Raw genomic sequence first — 12,742 nt, 5'->3', positions numbered from 1 at the left:
TGCAAACTTATAAGTGTACTCTCTATGCCATTGTCCAAATCATTTATGAAGATATTGAATAGAACCAGAGGCAGGTCAGATCCCTGAGTGACCCCACTCGATATGCCCTTCCATCTTAACTGTGAACCACTGATAACTACTCTCTGAGTATAGTTTTCCAACCAGTTGTGCACCCACCTTATAGTAGAATCATCTAGGCTATATAAAATGTTAAACCAAAAAAGTTAATCCACTGTTTTGAATCTTACTTCAAAGTTCTCATTCAATTTGATGCAGGTTTTGCTCAAAGGATCAAATGGTTCTTAATTCCAATAATATAGGTAAATGCTCAAACTAGGAATAAGGTGCAGATTTTTAACAGTGAGGGTAATTAATCATTGGAACCATTTACCTAGGGATGTGGAGGATTCTCCATCAATTTAAGTCTTTAAATCAGGATTGGGTGTCTTTCTAAAAGATATGTTGTAGCTCAACCAGAATTTATTTTTGATGCAGAAATTATTGGGGTGAAATCCCATTGCCTCTGTTATGCAGAAGGTCAAACCAGACTATCACAATGGTCCCTTCTGGCCTTAATATGTATGTCTGCCAGGACCCTACAGATGGATGGATAGATTTGATCTGAACCAGTTCCCACTTTCTATACCTTCTTCTGGGCATCCTGCTTTCCTTCCATTTGCCAAACGATTCCAACAATTTGCCAATTTTGCCAACATGAAGAAAGTAAATAAAGATTTTTTTTTTACAAATTTGCGAAGAACAGAGTTGCAACAAGAACATGAATGTGCTTCTTTCTCGACTTTGTTATGACTTTTCCCAGAACTGGATCTTAGTACCAATGCACACTAAGTGAAAAGGAAACCCTGGGGCATACTCTGCAAACATAATAGAGCTGGCCTTTTTCCCATGGCATATTTTGCTCGTATACAGGAGCTGGCATCTGCACAGTTGTTTGTGCCTGGCATATGAGTTTTTATTTGGTGTATTGCCAGATTTCTGACAGGGATCACTTACACATTCCTTGCATAGAAAGAGGGGAAGAATTTCTATGATGGTGCTTCTTCACAGGCATGAACCAGCATCCCTCTCTCAGGCTCCCTCTGAATGTCTGTCTCTCATTTTCGATGTCTCTAAGGCTCCCATCACCATGGGATCTAAACACCACTATTCTTACTTGCCACATGGGCTTCAATGCTTTTAAAAAGGTTCTCAGCACATTCACATTCCATGGATATCAATGGTAGCCAAGGGTGCACAGTACCTCTCAAGAGTTTGTTAGCACCTCACAGATCAGGCCCAGGGTCAAAAAGGCCCGATTCTCCTCTCACTTCCTCTGATGTAAATCAGGAGTAACTGTGTTGAAGTCAAAGGAATTGAACCACGTAAAGCTGTTGTGAATGAGAGGAGAGTCAGACCCCAGATTTTTTCCTCTCCCCATACAGCTCCTTCCCCACAGTCATCTTCTGTGTAACTAATTAGCTGTACAAGGTATTATTACCAGCTGCAATTTTGTTAGGCTCAACAAGCCTTTCCTGTAAAACGTCAGCCTCATGCAGATTTTTGGCTGTGTGAGACCCATTTACATATGTAACATGTTTAGCTAAAAGAAAAGGAGGCACCTTAGAGAGTAACAAATTTATTTGAGCATAAGCTTTCGTGAGCTACAGCATGCTACGTACATGCTACACACATGCTGCTTTGAAATGTCACCCCTTTATCTTTTAATTGGCTAAGTGTTTGTTCTCCTGAGTTTACCAGTGGAGTAAACAATTTGCTGGTTCATTACTCATGGTATTGCTTTTGCTTTGCTATCTGAGTCAGTATTAAGTTTTATACTAAAAACAATCATATTCAAAAATAAACTTTGTGTGCAATCCGTTTATCACAGAATCACAGAAATGAGAGGTAGAAAGGCCAATTAGCTTATCTAGTCCATACCAATGCAGCTTCATTCCCTACTGTGTAATCTCAAATTCACCATCCGGTCTCATTTAAAATGACTGTTGGCTTCTGCAGCTTCTTTTGGGGTAGGAGTCACAAACCAAAATACAATAGAATATATTCCCCTAAAGAGATTATCTGGGATTTGAACAGTGTAAATGAGATTTATACCATCTTGATGTCACAGGGCTTTTTGTTCCTTTGTGGATGTGGGGACAAGCTGGAGACAAACTTCAGCTATTGGTGCTGAATCAGGATAAAACGACTGGCAAGTAAAATGCCTAATTTTCAGCTAGGAGGTGGAAGGAAACTGAAGTAATCATCTCCCAATGTAATACTTTCTATGAGACTGCTATGCCAGTTATTGGATCTGACAAAATGAGAGAAGTGAGGATGCACCAGAAACAGATTGCAGAATGGTTGATTATTTTACAAAGATTAGATTCTTCTCAACTATTCTGCAAGTCTGTATTCATTCCTTTTTCAGGAAGCAAATCCCCCCTATCCCAGAGCAAGGACTGAGTAAAACTGAATGAGGATTTCCACATTAGTCTCTACATTTCTGTTAGGAAATCTTTTTAAACAAATCTGAATGTTTGAGTTTTCTTTTTTTCTGAGCAAGTCACTAGCACTGAGCCATTAAATGGAACTTTCTGGTAAGAAGGACAAAACACTGTGCTAAATCCTCTGCTACACAGGAACCAAATTCATCCCAGTTGATGGGGAGACCGGTAAAGGAGCTGTGTGCTATTCCAACTTGACACCCATATCATGCCCCTATTCTTCATAGCATCTAGAGGCCCCAACCAAGACCAGGGCCCCATTGTGCTATCATCATCACGAAAGGGACATTGCCAACTTGCAAATTCAGTGGCACCTGGATCAGTCTCTGGCAAGGTGCTTACACTAGTCTAATGGTATATTCAGTTTGTGTCCATCACTGGCAATCTTATCGCACCACTCAAGCTTTTGGCAACCATGTGATTGTTGGACACGTAGCAGCATTCCTTGGTATGCATTCTTCAGAATTTGTTGGTCTTCCATTCCAATAATATGTCTATATTAAGAAAGTCGTCCAAACCAAATCAGTGCTGATGGAGGGGTTTGACTTTGAATATCCTGAATATTTCTAATCTTCTCTTGCCACTTGATATGGAGCAGCTGACAAAGATGATGGGAATCAAAAATATCAGTCTTGGGTTCTTCAGCCTTCCCCAGTGCCCGTGTTTCATTGCCATATGAAAAAGTTGGTATAATTGTGGTTCCATAAATCCTCAGCTTCACGGCAAGCAAAGTAACCTGAAGGCCCTGAAACAAGGCAGCAACTGCTGTTCTGTGCATGCTTTTGAGCATCCTCCAGCCCTCTCTGTGACTCTGCCCATGTATTTGACTGCTTCCAGCTACTTTTTGCTCTACCAGATTGGACACCAGCTGCAGCAATTCACCAAACTGAGCGAACAAGACAGTGGCATTGGTGTATTTGAGATCTCAAAATAGAATGATCTTCAGGTGAATGCCACTAGTGGCTGCTTCCTCAAGCTTATCCAGCAACCAGTCAATATGGATGTTGAACAATGGTGACATAATGCAGCCTTGCTGAACTCCCATAGAGACAGGAAACAATGCCATGTATCTGTGATTGACTCAGGCACAGAGTTCAATTCCATTAGAGTTCTTCTGTCAATTACACTGTCTTCCTCGGGACTCTGAATCGCTCCATTGTGCTAGAAACTATGCAAACAGAGAGTAAGGTCAGTCCCTGGACCTTAAGGGCTAACAGTTTAAATAGAGAAGATAAACAAAAGGTGGGAGCAGAAAGAGAGGGATAGAGGTCAAGGTGAAGCATGTGAGTGACAGAGCCTGAACCCTGAGTCCCAGTTCACTGAATCGTGTTGCCTTCCTAATCTTGAGGGTGTTATGGGACCTGGATCAGCTGGCTATGCTAGCTTTATGCTAGCTGAAGATTCAGCCATTCTTGACTGAGATTTAGGGCAGCTTTAGAGTCATCTGGTGTTGCTTCAGTAGAACAAAGGGACTTTGCATGGACCAGGCACCGGCCCTCTGAGTTTGGGTGTGGGGACCCGACTTTCAGGAGTGCCGTGTTGGTGGTGCCACTTCTTGGAAAGATGTTGGTTGCAATGATCCCAGTACCTTCTCCATGTTTAGTTAATTCTGAGAGCAATAGTGACAGAAGAAAGTGACAGGTTACAGAGTAGCAGCTGTGTTTGTCTGAATCCGTAAAAAGAAAAGGAGGACTTGTGGCACCTTAGAGACTAACAAATTTATTTGAGCATAAGCTTTCGTAGCTCACGAAGGCTTATGCTCTAATAAATTTCTTAGTCTCTAAGGTGCCACAAGTACTCCTTTTCTTTTTAAAAGAAAGTGACAAATCTTGCTCACCTCTATGAATCAACGTCTATCGATGTTGGCTGTTGGATGAGACTAGGTGGAGTCTATAAATTGGGGGAGAAGAGCAGTTTTAAATCACACAAACCCAGAGCTCACATATTTGGTAGAGCTAGACTGGTTCTGGCAGACTCTAGAATCTGTAATGTCTGCTGGAAGTATTGCTTTGGTCATGTGAGTAATCAGGCTACTACTCCTTTGTCACATCTAGTGTATTTTTACTGTGATGCTTCTGAAAACAAGACCAGCTTCCTCAGAAATGATGTTGAAGGGAAACTTTAGAGGCAGCTGCATCTACCAATTCCCCTCTAGAGTTTTTTTATTGTTTTTAATTCAGAAATAAAAGCCTGCAAAGGATCGTTTTGATCAAATCTCTCGAGTTGGAACTTTGCAACGGAACTTGGCAATGCTACTCGATGTGCTGTTCAATCTAGGGAAAGCGGAGGTTCAGCTTGTCTGAAAAACCCCAAACCTTTCCCTTTATTACAAACAGCTGGTGAAACGCCATCCCTAGGCTGATTAGACAATTACTTCAAAGTCAACACTGAGCATTCATGGAGCCAACCCCCATAAGTGGAAACAAACAGCTCCCGCTTTGACAAGTGCAGGAGCTTGTTTTTGTCAATTATAGTTGGCTGCAAGTTTAAAATGACCATTTCCAGTAAACATTAAGAGGGTTTTATTTCATTTTATTGATTGAAAATACAATTTAAATAGGGAGAGCCTGCTACTGTGGCTTTTCTTGAAATGCTTCTGAAAACCACACTGTCATGTGGAGATTGGGAGGAAGTGAACGTTACTGAAATATTTCCAGCTTGCTCATAAATGGTTTCAATTAGAGATCATGAGGCAAATTTGAAATGAAGAATCTATGTTAAGTCAGGGGACATTATCCTGTTTTTTTACATAATATTTAAAAATTAACTTTTATGGATAATGCCACAGTTTAGCCCTACAAATAAATTTAACCTAATCAGTAAATTCAATTCAATCACTGACTTATAGTGTGCTTTGCCAAATGGTAGACTGATCAAAGCAAACATTGGCATTTCAGGCTAACCTGTGATATATAATATTGTCATTATGAAGTAGAAATGAGAATTAAATGCAATACCACTAAGCATCTTGAGATGAAGAATTACTGCTGGTGCTGTGGGATTCATTTTTAAATGTGCTTAATTTCCTATTATGGTATTTTTGCAATCAAAATTAAACTATAGATTGATACCAAATGTTGCTGTTTTGCTCATTTTACATGGCTGGCTGTACTGAGTAGAAAACTTCTTTCTTCCTACTGTCTTACGATTAATGAAAAAAAGCCGAGAACCATTCTGATAACATTTTCAATCAAAATTTGTGGGGAAAAGAGGCACTACACTTTTTGTGAAAAACTAAAAATGTTGATCATGTAAATTTTTCATCAAAAAAATCTTTTTACAAAAAAAGCCATTTTTCCAATAAAATAAACCTCTCTGGGTATGCCTGAAAATGGGCTAGCCTACCCGAGCTAGTTTGAATCCAGCTAACTCACTAACAACTGCATTGAAGACAGCTCAGCACAGTCTGTAGAAGCCCAGCATGAATCCTGGGTATATCTTCGGCTCACTAGCCTGCAGAGTCTGAAGCCTGTGCTGCATTGTTTCTGCTGTTGTTACCCATGTTAGCTGGATTCAAGCTAGTGCAAGGAGGCTAGCCTGTGCTCAGCTTTTGCTGCATAGACATAGCCCATGTCTGAAAAAAACCTGATCAGCTCTACTGCTAATGTATTAGAGACATGGAGCTAATTTATTTCTGTAATACGTTATGAGAGGCCTTAACACTGGTTGGAAAACTGCCTTTGCGTAAGTATATGTGTGCATGCATGCATGCACACATATTTATATATACACACACCTGCATGTGTGTAGATAGATACATATGTAGATACATACATACTGTGGTCAAATTCAAGCTCTCATTGTAATTAAAAGCAGAATCTGGCCCTCGGTATACATTTGGGACCAAACCAGAATGTCTTTTCCTTAATAAGAACTAAATAAACTCCTGTTGACTTCAGCCAGAGTTCTGTTTGAGCAAAGATCTTTGCAGATCTTTGCCCCTGCTTCCTTCTCATTGCTAGTCACCCACTGTCTACTGCTCGGACTTTGCCCTCCAGCAGTTCCATCTTCTTTCATGCCCCCTTTATTCCCTAATCCCTCAAACGCCCATGCCTTCTCTTCTCCTGGGAGCTGTGGAGAGTCAGCATCCTTGAGAATGAGGCCTATACCATATATCATCTAAGCCAGCATTAAAAAAAATCCATGTATATAACCAGCCTATCACATGTTTTTACAGTGTGCCAGCAAAGTCAATGGCGGTCTGTATGGTACCACCAAAGACTATCCTGACGAAGCTGTCCGTTTTGCAAGGAGCCACCCACTGATGTATCAGCCCATCAAACCTGTTCATAAAAGGCCAATACTTGTGAAAACCGATGGCAAGTACAACCTAAAACAAATATCGGTGGATAGAGTGGAAGCTGAAGATGGGCAATACGATGTCTTGTTTATTGGCACAGGTAAATAAAAAAGATGGTATCTTATCTTTTTTCCTCCCACTTTCAACAAACCTATGACACCTCTCCAAGATTAAGCTGTTTCTGTTTGACAGGCGTCAAGTTGAAACCACAATCCTAATAAATAATCATACTCAACATTTCCATAGCACGTTTTATCTGTAGAGCACCAAATGCAAGGAGAGATTACAAGTCCCTGTTTCACCACTGGAGAATCTGAGGCAGCGATTTATCTAAGGTCATTGAGCAGACCTGTGGCAGAAATAAAAATAACAAGGGCTGGAAAAAAAGGATTAAAAACTGGAGCCTAAGTTTTTAAGAATGGGAGCCTAAAATACAGGTCCTGCAAAGGGAGCTGATTTTTCAAAAGTGCAATTCCCAGTGATCACAGTTCAGTGCCACACCTGAGACCCAGATTCAGAAGATATTAAAATAAGTTGTCTGATTTTTAAAAAAGTCAGTGCAAGCTGCTGGCTTTATTACTTACTCTGGGGACCACACGTCTAGAGGCTGGTGTTAAATAGAAGCAGTCAGTTTTTAGACCTACACTGTGATGCAGTACCAGGAACTGGTCATTGGAAGAAGGGATTGCCCCATCGTGCAATTCAAAAATAAGCTGCAAAAAGTTTGAGAGTTCTGCCAAGTTTTCAGACATCCCTAATACATTTTGATTTCTCAAAATACCTTTTTTTTAGCACCCATACAACAACTTTGGAAAAGGTCAAATATGTCACAAGCTTTCATATTTCGACGTCTGGGCAGGCACACAGAATGTCAACATCCTTTAATGCCTAACTGTTCTTCGGAACTTAAGAAAACGTAAATAAGGCCTGGAAATAGACTTGAATCTTTGCAATATCGAACTTATCTGGAAATGATTGAAAGATTCATACTTCTAAATTTTATCATAGCAACAGGGATTACTTGCCACAGGCACTAGTGGCCAGTTTGCCAAACAAAAAGCATTTAGTGTAAGCTATCTTTTAACTAATTAAATTTAGATGGAAACCATATTTCACTGTTCAAAGGATACAAAAGAAGTGTGCTTGTAGAATAGCAGGGTGTGCTTTACATTAATACTGTTTTCTAAACTTTTACATTTTGGTTCCAGTATGTGGTGAAATTAATCACATGCCATGTTCTTTGTCATGTATGTGTCTGTGCTGGATTTCATAACATTGACTGTATATTTTATGCTTTACACTTGTATATATAGTAAAACTTGCATGTTCAGAAAAGCAAATAGGTCTCTGATCAAGCAAAAGAAAAACTGTAGCCAGCAGAGCCACTCACCATAGTTAAGTAGGTGCTTAAGTACTCTGCTGGACTGGCGCCTAACTGCAGCTTATTCTTCTCTTTATAATTTGTTTTTTGGCGAAAAGAATTTCCAGCATAGCAATCTTGGGTTTGGCACTTTGAGCCCAATCATGCAGTGTTTACTCTGGCAAAAAATTCAGGGGTGCCCTGGGTATTATTTTGCAGGAAAGGGTCAATCTTCCTCTATCTAGATCCAACACATGAAGTGTTCATGTGGTCTAACTATGAATTGAGTTGTTTGAATGGCTTATCAAAGAGGAAGTCTAAACTTCAGGGTTAACGTTCCACAACATGCTTGTCAGCTGGATTCACAGAGGATCTTAGTTATGAAAATCTGAGCTCCGGGCAGTAATTCCTTTTAACTGTTCCCTCAAAAAATGGACCTCTTTGATCCATTTTTTCTTTGAGGAGAGGTGTTGGAGCCTACTTGAATGGCTCCTTTTTATGTGCATCTCCTTTATCTCTCCCTGAACATTTTTTTTCCCCCTGGTGCCTCTCTGGTTAATTTCTTTCTCCTGTAAATCAGAGATGAGTGAGAATAACAGGAGACCAGGAAGCAGCAATTGCTGCTGCTGATGACAAACTCGCAGCCTCGGAAAAATAAGGGATATTTAATAACAGGCAGCAAGACAAAATGAAGCAGAGGGAGACCAACAGTTATTCCAATGTGTTAATTTATTGTAACACAATAAATAATTTTTTGTAACACAATAAATAAGTGGGAGGCAGTATCATATAGTGGATTGACCACGGAACCGAGAGACAGGGCAACCTCAACTGTGTTCCTGACTCTACTACTTACTTGCTGGGTGGTCTTGATCCAGTGACTTAACCCTTAAAGATCTCAGGCCCAGATCCTTAAAGACATTTAGGCACCTAGCTCCCATTGAACTCAGTGGGAGTTAGGAACCTGAATACCTTTGAAGATTTAGGCCTCCATTTCCTAATTTGATGTCACATGTATTTTTATGTTCAAGATTCAAAAGCAAAGTGGATAATAAAAGAACTAATAATATGAAATATATTTCCAAGTTTGGTAGGTTTTTATTATTTAGGTTTTATCAGTTTAAAGAAGTTATTTTGATCTTCGTCAACTGACAAATTAATATTACTACCAGTTATGAATTATAGGGTGTTTTCTATTTGCTTCCAGATAATGGGATTGTGTTGAAAGTCATTACAATTTACAACCAGGACACAGAATCAATGGAAGAAGTGATTCTTGAAGAAATGCAAGTATTCAAGGTACAATGCCCTGTGTAAGAAACATATATCCAACTGTCACAAATCTAAATTAAAATGCCTACAGTGTATCAATATGAGTGAAAATACAATATCTGTGTGCAGTGAAACCCTCTGATGAGACTCTAGTTTTTTCACAGGAAATCTTCATTATAAACAGAGGTTTAATTGAACCAGAGTTGCACACTGAATACTGAAAGAACTGAAACAAGTCAGGAATTTCACTCTATGGTTTAAATCACAGAAATGCAGAGCTGCAATGTTCTCGAGAAGTCGTATAGTCCATCCTCTCTTGCGAAGGCAGGCCCAAGTAAAATTAGACCATCCCTGAGAGGTGTTCATCCAACCTGTTCTTAAAAACCTCTATTGATTGATTGGATTCCACCGCCTCCCTTGGTACCTATTCCAGCATCTAACTGCCCTTATAGTTAGAGAGTTTTTCCTAATATCTAACCTAAATCTCCCTTGGTGCAGATTAAGTCAATTGCTTCTTGTCCTATCTTCAGTGGACATGGAGAACAATTGATAAAGGGCTCTTTATAATAGCCCTTAAGATATTTGAAGATTGTTATCAGATCCCACTTCAGTCTTCTTTTCTCAAGACTAAACATACTAATTTTTTTTAACTCTTTCCTCATATATCAGGTTTTCTAAACATCTTTGTTGCTCTCCTATGGACTCTCCTATTTGTCCACATCTTTCTTAAAATGTGATGCCCGAAACTGGACTCAGTACTCCAGCTGAGGCATCACCAAAGCAAAGTAGAAGGGCAATTACCTCCTATGTCTTACATAATGATACTTCTGTTAATACACTGCAGAATTATATTAGCCTTTTTCACAGCTGCATCACATTGTTGGCTCATATTCAATTTGTGATCCTCTATAACCCCCAGATCTTTTTCTGCAGTACTACTGCCTAGCCAGTTATTACTCATTTTATATTTGTACTTTTGATTTTTCCTTCCTAAGTGTAGTACTTTTAACTTGTCTTTATTGAATTTCATCAACTCCAAATTGTAAAGGTCATTTAAAATTCTAATCCAGCCCTCCAAAGTACTTGCAACCCTTCCCAGTTTGGTGCCATCCACAAATTTTATGAGCATACGCCCAATGCCATTATTCAAACCATTCATGAAAATGTTGAATAGTTCTGGACCCAGGACAGATCTCTGCGGGACCCTAAGCAATAAGTCCTCCCAGTTTGACAGCAAACTATTTGAGCATGGTTTTCCAACCAGTTGTGCCAGTTTAATCTAGACCACATTTCCCTAATTTGCTTATGAGAATGTCTTATGTTCAGACAGAGCCTGTAAGATTTTAGGCTATTTTATAGGAAGAAGACTAACTACTTGATTTTATCCCTCCCTAAAAAATAGTCAATTAAGCATCTAAATGGGTTAAATTGCAAGCATAAAATTGCACCCAGGTTACTGGAGATTTAGTGAAGGTCCAGCTAAAAACCAGAGCCCAGAAAGAGAAATTCAGTCTATGCTGTGGGCCAAATCTTGAGTCCCTGCTTAGAAAAATTTCCTGTTGCTTTCAATAAGAATTTTGCCTGATTAAAAATCACAGTTTTTGGTGTGTAGCAAACTAGATATAATGAAATCCTACCCACAGAGGCACTACAGTGCTAGGACTACAGGGCTTGGACCAATAAGTGGGACCCAGTGTAAGTTCTCAGTGTAGTCGATGAGGATTCTGTTCTGCCAGTGTTACAGGAAGTCTGAGAAAAAGACAAAGGGGCAAGGCCACGAGTTGGAATGCCTGATAATTTAATCTTATCTATAGTCAGCCTGCCATGTATAAAGAACACTCCGCTTGTCATACTGAAGTGAGACAAATGGGATCGGTGAAACCAGGACTTGACATGACTGCCGTGCTCCCATTAGGTTTGATATTGTTCTCTGAATTAAAAATGTATGGTTTTTAAAAATCACTTTTTATAAAAATAATAGTTCTCAATTTCCTTCATTTACTCTACTCTGACAAAGAGTCCTAGAGAAAATGAGGGTACTTCACATGGTATAGAGAGGAGAGCCTCATATCTTGAGTAAATACTAATACTCTTTCTGTTAAATGTACAGTCATCATAAACAAGGCATTTCTTTTGATTTCCATGTAAAGCAAAGGACTAATCTCTTATTTTTTTTCAGGTGCCAGTTCCTATTATTTCTATGGAAATATCTTCAAAGAGGGCAAGTATTTTTCTGTGTTTAAAATAACATGACTCTGTAACTGAAATGTGGCAAAGATCTAAACTGTATATAGCTGGGTACTGTATATAAAGAGATCAGGTCAAGTAATATATGCTAATATTTTAATATAAACTCATAGTTAATCATGCTCTGCTTTTTATGAAACATTTAGGTTTTTCATTGCTGAATAAATCTGCGGCATTCACATTAGCATCCATTTTAAAGCAAGTGAAAAGCAATCTAATTCAAGAGTTGCTGGCATAGTAATCGCACAAGGAATCGCTTGAGAGACAGGGACTTTGTTGCTGATAAATTTGAAGTGATTGAGCAAGGGAGCATGGGGATTTCAGTGTAAGGAAGCCTCCTTTGTACTCCGCACCTTCATATTCAGTGGCCCCAGAGAGTGTTGGGCATGATTTAAATCGCAGTTTCTGAGTGTCTGCCAGAGAGGGTATGATTCAAGCGGTCTTCATGATGCTCCTAGCTCTTTCTCTCATCGGGCACAAAAGACCCAGCTGGGAATCTCCATATCAGTCCAAGCTGGCCCCAGATCTTCATTTTAACAGAGGATGGCTGAATATCAGTTCAAATGATTTGGTGTCAGTCTGGTTAGGGGGAGGAATTCTAAACTGAGTCCATGGCTTTCTGGGGCAGAAAGGGCTGAGCACCACAAAGGGCTGTTGGGGGAGACCCCTCTCTCCCTGATAAACAGAAATCTGGTTGGTTTGAACAAGATCAGGACCAACCCTCCCTCTCATGGGGCCACTGAACGTGGACGTGGGCAGCACAAAGGAGGCTCTCCTGGCCCGGAAATCTGCATGCTCTGGTGGCCAATCACTTTACATTGATCAGCAACAGATTTTTCCTTAGTCCCTGTTTCCCTCAAGTTATTCCCTGCTGTGATTATTGTGCCAGCAATTCATGAGTCAGATTGATCTTCCACTTGCTTTGATAATATGAACCCCACAGATCGCAGTGAAAACCTGAGTGTTTCATAATAAAACAGAGCGTGATTAACTAATGTGAATGAGTTCACATTTAAATATCACACACTATTAGATGATCTCGCTCTTATATGCACTTAT

At 39.7% G+C, this 12,742-nt stretch overlaps 1 protein-coding gene across 1 annotated transcript in view; it reads left to right on the top strand.

Annotated features, from left to right (window-relative positions):
- The window catches only part of SEMA3E (semaphorin 3E), a 221,889-nt gene that overhangs the window by 190,791 nt on the left and 18,356 nt on the right, over window positions 1-12,742 (top strand). The window contains exons 11-13 of the mRNA XM_048836506.2: window positions 6,682-6,904; window positions 9,372-9,463; window positions 11,616-11,657. Coding sequence (XP_048692463.1) covers window positions 6,682-6,904; window positions 9,372-9,463; window positions 11,616-11,657 — 357 coding nt within the window. The remainder of the gene's footprint in view (window positions 1-6,681; window positions 6,905-9,371; window positions 9,464-11,615; window positions 11,658-12,742) is intronic.

The sequence above is a fragment of the Caretta caretta genome, chromosome 1 (assembly GCF_965140235.1).
Source record: "Caretta caretta isolate rCarCar2 chromosome 1, rCarCar1.hap1, whole genome shotgun sequence".
In the NCBI taxonomy this organism is placed as follows: domain Eukaryota; kingdom Metazoa; phylum Chordata; order Testudines; family Cheloniidae; genus Caretta; species Caretta caretta.
The sequence above is the reverse complement of the archived record's forward strand: the minus strand, read 5'-3'. Positions and strand labels throughout refer to the sequence as shown.